The sequence below is a fragment of the Loxodonta africana genome, chromosome 4 (genome assembly GCF_030014295.1).
Source record: "Loxodonta africana isolate mLoxAfr1 chromosome 4, mLoxAfr1.hap2, whole genome shotgun sequence".
Taxonomy (NCBI): domain Eukaryota; kingdom Metazoa; phylum Chordata; class Mammalia; order Proboscidea; family Elephantidae; genus Loxodonta; species Loxodonta africana.
The window spans coordinates 172,793,785-172,809,605 of NC_087345.1; the positions used below are offsets into that span (position 1 = coordinate 172,793,785).

The 15,821-nt window shown below is 40.8% G+C and overlaps 1 protein-coding gene across 27 annotated transcripts in view; it reads left to right on the top strand.

Moving 5' to 3' along the window:
* The window catches only part of SVIL (supervillin), a 278,042-nt gene that overhangs the window by 192,056 nt on the left and 70,165 nt on the right, over positions 1-15,821 (top strand). For 22 of the 27 annotated variants that reach the window (XM_064284985.1, XM_064284978.1, XM_064284980.1 and 19 more), the window contains 7 exons: positions 3,651-3,731; positions 8,097-8,131; positions 8,917-8,978; positions 9,293-9,432; positions 12,659-12,902; positions 13,359-13,935; positions 14,762-14,987. In XM_064284985.1, coding sequence (XP_064141055.1) covers positions 3,651-3,731; positions 8,097-8,131; positions 8,917-8,978; positions 9,293-9,432; positions 12,659-12,902; positions 13,359-13,935; positions 14,762-14,987 — 1,365 coding nt within the window. Of the gene's footprint in view, positions 1-3,650; positions 3,732-5,946; positions 6,847-7,202; positions 7,374-8,096; positions 8,132-8,916; positions 8,979-9,292; positions 9,433-10,985; positions 11,082-12,658; positions 12,903-13,358; positions 13,936-14,761; positions 14,988-15,821 lie in introns of all 27 variants that reach the window. The other 5 variants (XM_064284994.1, XM_064284996.1, XM_023548810.2 and 2 more) reach the window with 4 other exon arrangements.

The following is a 15,821-nucleotide window of genomic DNA, read 5'->3' on the forward strand; positions in this document are numbered from 1 at the left end:
GTAAAGGGCTTAGGATCCCAACACATATTTTGGGCGGACACCATCCAATCCATAAGAGCAGGTCCTTCTGAAGAGATGTTATTTGAGCAGAGACCTACATAAATTGAGCCAGCAAACCATGCAACTATTGGGATAGAGTGGCTCAGACAGAAATAGCAACAGCAAAGGGCCTGAGTGGATGCCATGCCTGGAGTGTTTGATGAGGCTCTCAGTCACCAGTGGGGCAGGAGCATAGATGGAGAAGGGGGAGGGTAATAGGGACTAAGTCAGTGAGACGTGTGGATGAGGGATAGGCACATTAGGGAGGGCCTTGTAGCCCATCATGCAGGTTTTGGATTATACCCTAAATGATATGTGGAACCATATGAGGGTTTCAAAAAGAGACACAATCTCCTTTACATTATAAAATAATTCCTCTGACTGCTAAGCTGACAATAAGCTATAGGTGGGTAAGGATGAAAACAGGAAGAATCCTTAGGAGATCATCTCAGAAATCTAGGTGAGAGGTGGTGGTGGCTCGGACTGGGATGATAGCAGAGGAAGTGAAAAGTGGTAAGATTCTCTCCGTATTTTAAAGGAAACCAGTAGAATTTGCTGGTGACTTGGATGTGGGTTTGAGAGAAACAGGAAACAAAGGTGAGTCTCAGTTGTTTGGCCAGGGCAACTCAAAGCATAGAGTTGCCATTTACTGAAAGAGGGGTGACACCAGTATGAGTTGGCTTTGGAGGGAAATCAAGAGCTCTGTTTTGGGCATGTTGAATTTAAGATATCATATATCCAAATGGAAATGTCAAGTTGAATGCAGGACTTTAGGGCCCAAGGGGAGATCTGGCTAGAGGTAGACGTTGGGAGACCATCAGCATAGAGCTGAGAAATGAGTGAGATCATGGAGGCTGTGATTCTTGATGGAAAAGAGAGGAGGTTAGGAGACAGAGCCTTGTAACACTCTAAGATTGAGAGGTAGAGATGGGGAGGACAATCAGCAAAGAAGGCTGAGAAGGAGCTGTGGGTAAGAAGGCCGGTGAAGGGGGTGAGCCTCTGTATCAGATGCCGTTGGTAGATTAGTAGAATAAAGACCAAGAATGACCACATTCTCCAATAAAGACGATATGAAGTGCCTAGGGCAGACTTGTGAACATAAGTCAGTGTTTAATTAAATCCCCTTTCCTTTCTTTCTCTCTTTTTATGTTGTAGATATATATTTATGTGTGTGTGTGTGTGTGTGTGTATTTGTGTATACGTGTATGTATATTTGTGTGTATGCGTGTATGTGTGTATATACATGTGTGTGTGTATATATACACACAAATATATTTATATACTTGTGGTGACTTTATCTATCAAAACATTTGCCATTTCGGTATTTTTTACATCTACAACTCAGTGGCATTAATTACATTCATCATGTTGTGCAGCTGTTACCACTATCCATTCCCTTTCTCTCTCTAATGGCTGAAAATCACAAAACCGAATATATGCGTTGGTCAGCCAAACTCAAGGATCCTGAATACCTTACTTTGAGAAACACTGTTTTAAATCACTCCTGCTTTACATTTAGTTAAGACAAACTCAACCCTCCTGGCAGTTTGCACTACCGTGTTGTCTATGAAGAAGAAAGGGAAGAAGGGGACCACCATTTTGAAGGGCTTACCATGGTCCAGGCATGATGCCTTCACATATGTTTGTTTCTTTGTACTTCCATCTTAATTTATTATATATGAAATGACAAAATCTGAGCATTCACTACTTTGGTGGTAGTCCTTTGTTTGCTGGCTAGTCACATAGCTAATAGATGTTGTAGAGTTGTAATGAATACGGAATGCAGCAAGCTCCCTGTGTCTACATGATTTTCACTGTACCTAAGCTGACTCAACATCTGCTTAATCCAGCCCCTAATAATTTTTGGTGATAAAGCTAAATTTTATTCTTGGCAATGAAGGTCATCTTCAAAAAGTTGTATAGTACTTTATAGTTTACAGAGTACCCAAATGTACAAAGAGTATTTGGGCTTTAAAATAACAATGTGAAGTAGGCACGTGAGTTATATTAAGTTGACGGTTTCCTAAAGCAAGTGTCCTTTGCTGGCTGTATATTCCCTGTATACTATGTTAGTTGCATGGACTACTCTCTTAGCTGCAGGCAATAAGCTAAATGATTAATGTGTTTAAATAAATGTTGAAAAATTAGACACTTTATAGTTGGCAATAAAATGGCTTTACATAATATTAATTTTGTGTGTGGGGTGGCTAAATTGCTGTAATGCTGGGGATAGTGAGGTGTGTTGGTAGGTTAGGGTATGGAAAGACTCGGGGAACAGATAATTCCAAGCCTAGAATTTGACAGATCTCAGTGGTTATAGTGAGATATACAATAAAAAAAAATGTTAAATGCTCTTGTCATCAGCTGGAACTAAAATGATTTTAGAAAATTAATTTCATCATCATTATTATTTTGTTTTTTGGAAATTGCTTTGAGCTAAAATGTGCTTCTAGCCTTGTACTGAAGAACTCTTGCAAGTAGGTTCATAAGGTTTTTGAGCTGGCAAACATTTTAACAGGCATGTAGAATTTCCATTTTTTTTTTCTTTCTTCGTTATAAGAGGATACAAGTCAGTAGTTGAGTGTATCTCCTGTGACTTGTTTTACATAGTTACCACTAGGTGTTCCTTGCCTGTGCTTTTCTCTTAAAATATTTTCAGCCTGGCATCGTTACTTTGTCATAGTCTACCTTGCATCATATTCAGTTGTGTGTTGAAGAGCGAATGTGTAAATCATTTATTATCTTGCCTACTAGAATGTAAGCTTTTTAATGGCCAGGATAATGCCTGATTCACCGTTGTTACTTCTCAGAGTGTTTGACACATGGGAAGAACTCAGTAAACATTTACCAAATGGACCTGAATTGATATTAGTAACTATTGTGTTGGTTGTGTTATTCAGTAATAGATATTCAGGGGAAGAGTATAGTAGTAATTGGATGACGCAAATTGTTAAGCACTCAACTAATAGCTGAAGGGTGGGTGGTTCGAAGACACCTTGGAAGACAGGCCTGGCGATCTGCTTCTGAAAGGTCATAGCCTTGAAAACCCTATGGAGTAGTTCTACTCTGCACACCTGGAGTTGCCATAAGTTGCAATTGACTTGACAGCAACTAACAACAACAACAAACTAAAGCTGAGATCTTACAGAATTTCTTCTTATTTGTTTCCTTTATTTATATATAATATCATTTTTCATGGGCATTATTTTGATATTTGGCTATTTACCTATGTGCTTTAACAAAACCTATGGAAGTTAAGTTGCCTTATATTTTTAATCCAACTTCTTAGCAAGAGAAATGTCTGATATTTGTGAGCAGAATGTGACTAACAGATTCCTTTCTAGTGCTTCAAATTACTTGTAAAATATTCTATATGGTGATTTTCTATATATTTATTTCTGTCTCAATTTTAGTAATGAACAGAGCCAAGAGGTTCCGGGAATTCCCTCAAATGAATATAAACCCCATGCAATATGTGCTTATACATTTTCAAAAGCCAGAAGTGTTCTTTATTTAACAAAAATCAGCCATTAGGTACTTATAATAAAGTCTGTGTATATGTTGACATTTTAAAAGGAAATTACCTGAATTTTGTTTTTTGTACATGGTAGTACAGGGAAACCCAAACATGAGTGGTTTCTCCAGAAAGATTCCGAAGGGGACACACCTTCACTTATCAACTGGCCCTCCAGGTATATCTCAAGTTAAAAGTCTGTGCCTTCTGTGGAGTGAACGCTTCAACTTCCCCTTTGATTTGCCTGGCTATTCCACACCAGTTAGCACTAACTCGTCTCTTGCTCTCTTTAATGGCGTTTGAAAATCCTGTGTTCAGAAGGGGGCTGCCAGAAGTTACTTGCTAATCATTGGCTTTTCTCCTCCATTGCCCTAATTTCTGCCAACAGTATCTCCCCTTCCTCCTCCTTTTCCTCTTTCTGATAATCTTTTTACTACACCTCTTACTTTTCCCTTTTCTCACCCACTCATATAGAATTGGCCAGCTGGGGGCAGTAGGAAAAAACTAACGGGTACTTCCTGTTTCCCTTGAATCAGACTAACCAGCCAGGGTCCCATCTTCTCTGTATCTCCCTCCTCCCAGCACCCCCAACCTTGTTTTCATTTCTCCTCCTCTTTAGGCCAGCAGCTCATTTTCAACAGTGAAATTTAGGGTGCGTGGTTTTGAAACCAGACAAAAAATCCTATCATTTCATTTTTAAGGTTGGGGGCAGGGAGAGGCGGAAGGAGTAAGAATGAATAAGTCATTGGAAGGACAAAGCACCCATATATTGAGTTTCTAACAGTCACTTTGTTCTCAGCTGAGGACAAAATTCAGATTGTCTTTGATTAGAAGCTCACATTCCACAGGAGAATTTGAACCACATTTCAGTCTTCTTTTGATTAGCAAAGGTTTTAAGTATGAAAACCTCCAACACTAGCTAATCTCTAGGAAAAACAACTCAGAATGCTTTTTTGCCCCTGAATTATTCATGATAACTGCTTTTTATATGTGAGTTTGACTTTTCTTAAATGAAGTAAGCATAGCTACCTTGCATCTTATGTTGAAAAACATGTAATAGGAGTTTTTTTAATCAAATTTATCAGGGTACACTTGTCATGAAAGAAGATATTCTCTTCCATGAAGTGTATTTCAGCAATAATTATTTTTGCTGACTAATCTTAATGGTTTTACATTCCCCAAGAAATTACCTTCCCTACTCCCAAAGTATTCTTGACTTTTAAAAAGATTACCCCCAATCAGTAATCCATTCCCAGTTTGAATGGTTTCTCCTTTTTTACTGCATGACATTTCAAGAAGTAAAAATAAGGACTAGCTGACACTGTTAAATGTTTACTCCTTGCCAAGCACTAAGCCAAGTGCTTTGCAAGCTTCACGTTAGTTACATATGTCACCATATTGCCATTTAAAAGATAAAGCAACTGAGGTTTAAGAAGGGCAACTGAGTTGCCCAAGGCCACATAGCTATAACTGAATGAGCCAGAATTTGAAGGGATATCTCGTAGGTCTCCACAGCCAGTCCTCTTGGCTGCTTTGCTTCTGCAGTAATGGAAAAAGGTCTGTTGCTTTGAAATGGGTTTTTGTTTTCCTTTCAGATATTGAAATAGCTTTAGAAACAGCCAGAGTAATTTCTTTCTAGATCGGTTTTTAACTAAGAACATTACAGCAGTTCTACCTAGAAAAAAAACATAACAGCAGTTAGAGAGGTGGAAATGTTCAGCTCGTTAGTTCTTTCAACAACTATCTTTTTCTGACATTCTTCTTGGTACTACAATTGTTAGTAGTAAAGATATCCAAATTGGTCAAATGTCTTATGAATGAATGCATTTTGTATGCATAGCATGAAAAAGCTTGTGAATGTTTAGTTGAGTGCTTCAAAAGAAGATGATTGTTTATAGTATCTTGAGCTCAGTAAAAAGTATAAGTAGTCACAAATGCGCTTACATTTCCAGGAGACACTGACATTACAACGTTTTGGTTAGTAGGTGTATGTATGTATGCCTCGAAACTCCCCACTGTCCATACTGGGCCTGTACCTGACTGAAAGCTTAGTGGTTCCCAGCACCAGCCTCAGTCTGCCCTGATGCACACTGGGGGTGCATGTTAAAGAATTTTTCCCTGGCTTCTGGGTATGTAGTGAAAAGGGACTTATTCTCCCCCAGGGTAGCATCTGCCCCACACTGGCATACTTAGGCAAATTTGAAAACTCAACTCAAAATAACTCATCTGGTTTAAGCAGTGGGTTGCTGACATTAAACACCAAAAGTATTTTTTGAAAAGTTGTTCTGTCTTTGGGTTGCTTTCCATTCCTTGGTTATCTGTGATCATGCATGCTTTCTTCCCGTTGGGCAATTACTGCACTTTACAATTTAAACCCTTTTTCTTTCTTAAAGAGTAAAAGTTAGAGAGAAATTGGTGAAAGAGGAGAGTGCTCGAAGCAGCCCTGAACTTGCCTCAGAGTCATTAACTCAGAGGAGACACCAGCCAGGGCCCGTGCATTACCTGTCCTTTCAGTCAGAAAACTCAGCTTTCGATAGGGTCCTGACCAAGACATCCAGCTCAGCCCGTCAGCCAATCCATGGCTATGTTCAACCAGCAGATTCCATTCACACTGCCAAGCTGGCAACCACAGAAAACCCAGAAAATGTCTCTGAGTGTAGCTGGGTGGAATCAGCTACCCAGCATGTAATGAAACCTTCCACCTCAAAGGTTTTAGAAGATGAGGGAGGGGATACCCCAGTTCTCCATATTTATGAATCAAAAACAGAAGAAGATGTGCTCTTAACCGAAGCTCTTGAGAAAAGCAGGAAGACACTTTTGACTTTGGAGGATCGTGGGCTTGTGAGAAGCCAAGAAGAAGACCCCTCTGGAAATGAGGATTTTGGTAAGCCTACTGTTAACACAGTCACCGTGGAGCATCAGAAGGAGCAAGAATGTCTGTCACACCCACCTAAAGGTCAGCACCAGCCCACTGAGAGAAAGGGCAGGAGTGAAATGGTTTTGTATGTTCAGCGTGAGCCTGCGTCTCAAGATGCCAGTCTGGCAGGTCACAAAAAGGAAGTCTCTACAAAGAGGCGCAAGGTCCTCACCCGCTCACTCTCTGATTACACTGGCCCCCCTCAGCTCCAGGCCTCGAAGTGCAAGGACCCCGTTTTCAAGCGAGAGCTGGAGCCACAGAGTTCCAAAGCTGAAGGGCCCTATGTGGAGGTTGGCATGGTGGACACCAAGGTCTCCGTTGCCCAGCTCCGAAGTGTGTTTCTGGAGTCCGCCAGTGCCAGCAAGAGACCTGAACTGTAGGTGATGTTTCACACGTATTTCCGATGTGTCACTTGCACGTCCTTGGCAGAATTATTCACTTCTCAGCGTGTGTCGTGTCCTGCATTAATCCCTGTTAGCTTAGCTCACAAGTATGCAGGGCAAACAATACGAGGAAATGGCTCAAAAACTACCATTTTGCTTCTGCCTACTAATGGGGTGATAGAGTCTGGGGCGGCTGGAATGCTCCACCTCCTTTTGTGCATGGTAGAGGCATGCGGAGGGAGTTAGCACCTGTGTCGTCACTCACTGAGATGCATAAATCTTTGCTTTATTCTCTCTCTCTGTCTTCCTCTTTCCCTTTTGTATACTCTCCACCCCATGATTCTAAAAGCCATTCACGGGTTGAGAGGTCAACTGAAGGAGTTAGCTCGCCCACCGGTATGGAACGGGAGAGAGTGTCCCGGAAACCAAGACGCTATTTTTCTCCTGGTGAAAGTAGAAAGACTTCTGAGAGATTTAGAACTCAACCTATAACCTCAGCAGAACGAAAGGAGTCGGATAGGTAGGCACGTGTCTGTGTAGTTCCGCAGGTCTAGGAACGATACGGGATTTTTACCGCAGTGGTAGTCCTGGTGCTGTGTATATAGGTTCTTGGTGATTCCATATTTATTTGGCTGATTTAAAGGTATTTTTAAGGAATGTTGACCTTTACACCGGTATCACAATACACAGTTTTAATTTGCATTCAGGTGGTGTGAAAAGGCATTGATTATAATGGTTTAAGACGTGATTTTCCTTAATGTTTCCAATATTCTAATGCCCTTGCTAAATTAGAATCCAAATTGAGTACTCACCAGATTTTACAAGGAAAATAACTAAGGAATTTTATATTCATTTTACCAATGTCTGCCGATTTATTGTATTTGAGGTTTTATATTGAAATTATCATATGCTATTACATTTAAAAAAATTTTTTTTTATTACATAGAACTGATAAGGTTTGTCTAAGAAATTATCATCAGTCCTGCTTATAAGTTGTACTTGACCTTGTTTTGTTTTGTCCACGAGTTATACATTTGGCTGAGATTGTGTATACATACTTTGCGCTGCGTCAGTAATCGCTGGGAATGTGTCTTCACAACTAGAATAGCTACCAGGATGGTATTCTTTAAGAGAGTGTTGTTCCATTTTTCATTTTTACTTTATATACATTGTTTTATTTGGATCTTCTTCTACTCACACCAGCTAATTTATTATTTCTATTATGTGCTAATGTCTTTCCTAGATCTACTTCAAATTCAGAAATGCCAACTGCTGATGGCAAGTATATTTTCATTTTTCTTCTCCTTCTTTATCATCCCACCCAGATTAGACTTAAATAATAGGAGTTTGACTTTTTGAGAAAATACAGTCATGGAACATGTAAATTCTTCATTTTTCTGCAGGTTTTTCTTCAATGAGTACAGTAAAACCAAGCTGAGATTTTCAGCTAACCGTTATTTTTGAGAGTTAGGGAGTCATGGTTGAGCAGTGTTAAAACAGAGAGAGCTGGCCCACAGCAGGTTTTTCTTGTTCCTGCTGCTGTGTAACAATAAAGAGGAGTGCATGGTGTATGAAGGAGCCCTGGTGGTGCAGTGGTTAAGCACTCAGCTAACAACCAAAAGGTCAGCGGTTCGAACCCACCAGCCACTCCACAGGAGAAAGATGTGGCAATCTGCTTTCGTAAAGATTACAGCCTTGGAAACCCAGTGGGGCAGTTCCACTCTGTCCTATAGGGTTGCTATGAGCTGGAATCGACTCTTTGTCAATGGGTATATATTGAGAAATTTTTGCTGTAAAATCTCTTCTTCAATCTTTATTAATCAAATATTATAGTAGAAAATTTCTTCCCCAGGCAGGGTTTGGTTTTAATTCAGTGGAAATCAGCACCTATTCACGGAGCAGAAACAATAAGCTCTGCCCAAAGGGGAAACCATGCCAGTTGTTAGTTTTAGTACACCTCTTCTTGTATTCAAACAATTTCCAGGCCAGCCTTGAGAAAATTCTCAGAGGTTTTACTTAAGTTTTCTAATGGTGTGCAGTTTTTGTTTTGTGGCATTTTGCAGATGAAGAAAAGGTAGATGAACGAGCCAAGCTGAGTGTTGCTGCCAAGAGGCTGCTTTTCAGGGTAAAGTACCCCAAAGTGTTTAATCAGAATTGGGACCCATAGTCCTGGGAGCCCCTGCTTCCCCATCCTGCTTTGTGCACCTCTGGGCACTTTAGGGCACTCTGAGATTGTCCTCGGTCTGCCCCATTATCGTCCTTTTCCTGCTCGTTCACTGGTTTTGATACCTAGCTCAAGCGTGCACTTCCGAGAAGTACATACCCCCCATAGGTCTCAGCGACATCCCCCCCATAGGTCCTGTAGGAAGATAGGGTAGAGACATGTTGCTGTGGCCTTTCCTCGGATTTATAGGGATTCCGTGATGTGTCTGCTCTTAGGAAATGGAAAAATCATTTGATGAAAAAAACGTTCCTAAACGACGCTCGAGAAACCTGGCAGTGGAACAAAGGCTACGCCGTCTGCAGGACAGGTCCCACACCCAGCCCATTACCACCGAGGAGGTGGTCATCGCAGCCACGTGAGTCTCCCTGGGCTGTCTTGGCCTTGGCTGGGATTTCTCCTTTTAAACGAAGATTGAAGGGTTTTTAAATAAAAAACAAGATGACAGAGAAATGGTTTACTTGGAAGCCACAGGGAGGCTGGGACTTAGTGATTTTCCTTGCTGCTGCCTTTCTAAACTTTTAATTGGATTCATTACCTGTTTTATCTCCTGTGGAGCCTGGGTGGCGTAAGCAGTTTGCAATCTGCTGTTAAACTAAAGGTTGGCAGTTCAAACTCACCCAGCAGCTCCATGAAAGAAAGGCCTGGCTAACTGCTTTCCTAAAGATTGCAGCCAAGAAAACTCTCTGGAGCAGTTCTTCTCTGTAACACATGGGGTTGCCATGAGTCAGAGGATGACTTAACAGCAGCTACCACCACCTAGAAAAACACGAAGAGTTAATTCTACTTCTTTTTTTTTTTTGCCTGTGCATTTTGCTTATTCCTTTTACAGTGGAAAATTTAAAACATAAAAGTAGACAGATTGATATAATGACCCCCCCATGCGCTCCTCACCCAGTTTCAACAGGAATTGACTCCTGGCCAATCTTGTTCTACTTCTATTGCCACTGCCTTCCCCTTTTCTTCCTGCAGTATTTCCAGCAGACCCCAGACGTCATATCATTTCATCTGTAAATATTTCCATATGCATATCTCAAAGAGAATAGATCTTTTTATTGGTTTTTAAATAATCAGCAATAAAAATTTAATTGGAAGTTCGATAATTTTCCAAATTATATAATTCCTTCGGAGGTCGTCGTTTCAATCAAGTGAAAACTTTTATGAGCTTTTAACATATTGTTTTCATGCTCCCCTGGATGCACACAAAACACACCCACCTTGCCTGAGAAAAGCGAAGTCCATCTCATTCAAGACACTGGCAACCCAAGAGGTGTCTGTGTCAAAGTTCACATCTGTGAACCCGCTGTTAGAGCAACACCTACATCTCCAGTTATTCCTGAACTTGGTGTATTTGTGGATAAGTAAGTTCTTGTACTCACTGAGAGTTCTTAGCAAGGCAGATTGTTTTTAAAAAACATCTGCGTGTGGCTGTTGTAAAATAAGAAGCAACTAGTCAAGGGAACAAAACAGTAAACATAAGCAAAAACCATCACCTTAAAAGGCTCAATGAATCCACTTTGATGTCTTTATTATATGAGAACACTGATTTAAGAAAAAAATTTGAGAACAACATTGTAAACATGGGCACAATATTCTTATTTGCCGATGGTTAATATTAGTTTTTGTTTGTTTATTATTTTTCCAAACCAGGACACTTGTACTAAAGATAGAGCAAATCTTTGCCAGGCTGAAAAACCTATTCTATTCTGTTTACTTTGGGCACCTCTGTCTCTTATTTCTTAAGTTTGTAATGGCTTTTCAAGTTGTACTGTGATTTTTTTTCAAAAGCACTTGGCAAATAATTTGGTTTAAGTATTTGATTTAGCTTTTCTGAATTGACAGCACTTTCCTTAATGCTCCTTTTCTTCTCTCTCCCTACGAATGTTCCTTCTTTGGCCCTTGCTTTTAAAGTGAGCCTGTCCCTACGTCGTGTTCTGTGGCCACCCAGCCTGTAAGGGCCAGACTTCCTAGCCCTGCTCTAGCTAACAGCACTGTGCAGCCTGCCAGGTACTGGACAGAAATAGCCGCATGTGCACCGAGTGCAAAGCTGCTGGACAGCCTTTCGTTTGTTTGACAAACTCAGTGCCATGAGTGGTTCCGGGCATGTGTGGCATTTGCTTTTGTCGTAGTGTAAGGTACTGACAACTTTATGTCGACCTGCATGAGAACACTTTCAGTCTGTGCTCACATTACATACTGGAACTGGGATCATACTAACTCACTGATTCATTTGTTTTGTGTCTGTTTCTCATAATGATGGTCATCCCTAAACCATCTCATTCTTCATCTGTGATCCTAGCACTTAATACTGATTAGCAGACAAATCCGGAGTTAGCATGAATATTGAAATTAATTCCAGTAACACCAGAATTTTTAAAACATGCGTAGACAAAAAATATATGCTAAAAACAATCCTATGTGTTTCTGATTTATAGAGAGACAGTGCAGTTGTTTCAGGATTGGGAAAATAATTTATAGTGTCTGAACTTAGTGCATGTTTTATTATTATGCTTTAAATTATGGTGTTCTAAAATTATGTCCATAAAGCATGTAAGTATCCCCTTCATTTTACTGTTGAGGACTAATATACAAAGGCTAAAAATGAAATGGAAAGAAGCAAAATGACAGTGCAGAAATACAGCTAGTGTCACCCAGAGCAAGGACCTCTTTGGGAAGTAGGTTAACATTACCCTCCCAGTTTGCAGCACCTCAAGACAGACTTTGAAGCTCCGGTTGCTTTTATTACCCTCCTCACAGTACACCTGGAGCCGAGATACTGCTCTTTTGTCTGGGACAACTTGCAAAGTGATCACCAATTGGCACCCAGGCAGAATACGCTTCTTACTGAATTTGAGAGTTGGATTTGCCCAGGCAGATGGCGTATTGTCTTGAAAACCCCTTTCGTGATTCTGAATGACATGTAGACTAGAAGCCCTCTCCTGTAGCTGGAGGAATTTGTAATCACCTGAAATTTTATTCAGTTTTCAAGTTACTAGGATTTCCAACTTAAGTACATTTCAGAAAACTCAGAGAAACCTATGAGAGAAAATGCTAGATATAAGAGTGAAAGAATTTTTTTTTTTTAATAAGCCACTCGTGTTTAGCAAATGAAAATCAAAACCCTGTGTTGTAGATCATGTTGTTGACAGAATGACTGTTCTTTCCTAATTACTTCAAATGAGGAGACCATCTTCTGAAACATACATGTAGTGCCTAGATATGCCATGGGTAATGCCTTAGGACTCCTTTTAGCCTAACAATACAACTTCTCTCTCTAAATAAGATAAGCTATATTCAAGTATACTTCAATTCCTTAAATAGAAAACCCATTTTTCAGAAATAATTCAGAGTTAAAAATCTCCTCTCTGTGGAGTTGATAGTGCTAGTGCTCCAAGTCTACTCCGCTGCTGACTGTCTTGTTTAATGCTTAACAACTGCATATACCTGTCCTACATTTATGAAAGGAGAAATAAGCCCTTTTCAAAGTTATCGCTGTGACACTTTTAACAAAGTATTAACATATAAAGTTAGTAGTGGGCTCTGGCTTGGTTCTTTCTGTGCTACTGACTTTTTATGACTTTCAGATTACAGGCATCTGCTCACCAAAAGGCGTTAGCTAGGGACCAGGCAAATGAGGTCAAAGATTCTACTGAACAAGGTGAACCTGATTCTTCCACTCTCAGCCTCGCAGAGAAGTTGGCCTTGTTTAACAAACTGTCCCAGCCTGTGTCCAAAGCTATTTCTACCCGGAACAGAATAGACGTGCGACAGAGGAGAATGAATGCTCGCTACCAGACGCAGCCCGTCACGCTCGGAGAGGTGGAACAGGTGGGTACGCTGTCATCTGATTCCAGTTTTTGTGTGTTCTTCAAATATAGGAGCAGAGTGTCACTCCTAGGTTAGTGACAGAACTAAGGTGATCTACCTGTAAGCTGTGTGACCTGTAAACTGTGTTACCTGTAGTGGATTTGGTAATAACTGAATTCCTATGGAAAATTATCATGCCAAGTACGCTTCTCTGTTCTGGTTTTCATGAATTTGCTTGCTGAAATCATCTGGAGTGAGTTCATTTTGGAAAGGACAAGAGTATGCACAACTTCCTTTTCACCCAGAAGATGTTTTTCTAATGAGATGCAGTATATAACTGTGTCCAGCAAGGGCTTCCCATAAGATGAGCATCTGAACTGTACCAAATGTCGTATTTCAGTCTGTCCGTCCATAAACCAGGATGAGGTAGACAGTATTCTTAAATCATCTTTGTGCTTCTTAACTGTGTCCCCACAGGTTCAAAGTGGAAAGCTCATTCCTTTTGCACCCACTGTTAACACATCTGTATCCACTGTGGCACCTACTGTCACGCCAATGTATGCAGGGGATCTTCGGGCAAAGCCATCTATTGATGACAATACAGGTGCCACCGACTATAAGTTGCCTTCTTCAGTAGAAAATTCAGACTCTCCAGTTAGAGGCATTCTGAAATCACAAGCGTGGCAGCCTTCGGAAGTGGATAGCGGGAGCAGAAAAACATTGAGAGAATTTGGAGAGACAGAAAGCAAGCGAGTCTTAACCAGTGGAAACAGTTGGGCTAGAAAGTATGAATCCTTTGAGGAAGCAGAACCGTCCTACCACATTCTTAATAGAGTCAGGGAAGGAGACAGCTATAAAGAACCTAAATATGTTGTCCCAAGAAAAGGAAGCATGGAGCTAGCGAGTCCTCCCATAGCCCATCTTTGTGATGAGCTGAAGGAATTTTCCACTGCTAAAAGCCCTGCGCACGGGAACCAGGACTTGAAAGACAGACAACCCTTTGAGGAGAAGGTGGAGATGGAGAATGTCAGGAAAAGCAAGTTTTCTCTAAGAGGTAAAGTAAATCACAGCTACCTAGAGTTTTAGAAACCAATTTCGGTTTCCTGTTTCTGCTTGCTTTATTGTATATGCTTGTGATTGTTTCCAACTAAATTGCAAAGGCAGTTTACAGCCATTACTGATTAAAAGTCCAGTGTGAATCAATTGCTCCTTGAGACTTCTTTCCTCTTTAACTTGACTTCTTCAGTGAATTAATTAATTTTCAGCAGTAAAAATACTTGAAGCTCTTTCTACATCTTGATAAGTGTTTTGATCACGTTCACTCACATACCAGCCTGGGAGCTGCCAGTTCTGTTGGCCCCTTTTATAAGCTGATGACCCAAAAAGTCCAGGGCTTGGGTAAGCACAGGGAATAAGGTCTCCAACCCGTGTTTCTGGGGACTCTTTCTTTCTACATAGCTTTTTTTTTTTTTCCAGACTAATAAGCTCTATGCTTGGAACTTTCATCTTCTTTCTAACTAACATAAAATGATACTGGCTAAGTTATAAATAAGAGTTTTGGCGTGTGAGCAGAGTGCATTTGAAATGTGAAAGTCTTGTTTTGGGGGAGTAGAAACATCCCAGAGTTTACAGTGAAAGCTGACTTCCTGTGTCTTGTGCAGCAAAGAGACCAACTGCCGTAACGTGATTTGCTGTGGGAAGTAACCCACGGGGAAGTTTGGTTTTTCTCACAGTGCTCTAGATTTGCCTAAGTCCGCATGGGTTGGGTAACCTGTCATGTGTGCACGGATTGAACTCCAAGTACTTGACTGTTAGGGGGTTAATAGCTGGAGAATGTTTGCTGGAGGAGTGAATGCTGATGCTGCTCCTTTCCCGCCCAGCAGCGGAGCTTGGGGAGCCCACTTGTGAGCAGACCGGCACAGCTGCTGGGAAAGCGGCTGCTGCAGCCGCAACCCCGGTGTCCTATAAGCAGCCAGACTCTGCAGAGCAAGCTCAAGAGAAGCTCTATCAGGATCCATGTGCCATGTTTGCTGCTGGAGAGATCAAAGCACCAGTGGTGGAGGGCATCCTTGACTCGCCCGGCAAAACGATGTCAATTAAAGAAAGGTAATAGAGATGCAAGAACTTCAAATGGATTCTATTGGGGCAGAGGGGGTGGAGCTTAGACTTATTTAAAAAAAAAAAAAAAAAGATCTGTGTGATAGGCAAAGAGATGAAGTCACAAATTCAGCTACATAAGGGGCTCTGCTGTTCCACTAGCATTCTTTAGGGAAGTCCAGAACGTGATGGTGAGCTGCAGCCCCCCAGTTTCTGGTTGCCCCTGCTGAGGGAGGGCCAGTTCCATATTCTGATGAGGAAATGAACTTGTTCTTGCTTCATTTGTTTGCGGTTCCGTTTTCTTTTTTGTATTAATTCTTCTGACTATCCAGTGATGGGAGCCGACATCTTGGTGCTTTTCAGATAGACATGGCTTCCAATTGAGTGTACTAACTGTTGTCGATTGTTTATCCACATAAAACATATGTAGAGGGGAAGAGGCTAAATTCCCATTTGGAATATGAATCTGTGGGATTCGAATCCAAGTTCTGCTTATTTTACAGCAAGTAGAATGGACGACTTTTCTGAACCACATTTAGAAATTTTACATCAGGTAATAGCTATGAAAGATTACATTTGAGTGTCAAATAACACCATCACCTTATTTCATTCATAAGAATGGTGTAGGCTTGAAAGGATATGTTTCAATGGGAGTAATACAGAAAATAGGAGCTAAACATTTTCAGGATGTATTTTCCTTTTTAACTTTTAGCCACAGTTGAATTCAGCAGCAAAAGATGTAATAGAGACAGGAATACTGGGTAAAGAAAGGTCAAGCTAATTTCCTGGTATGATTAGCAGAGCTATTTCAAATCTTGTCTGTTCCTTATGGTTCTGCCAGAC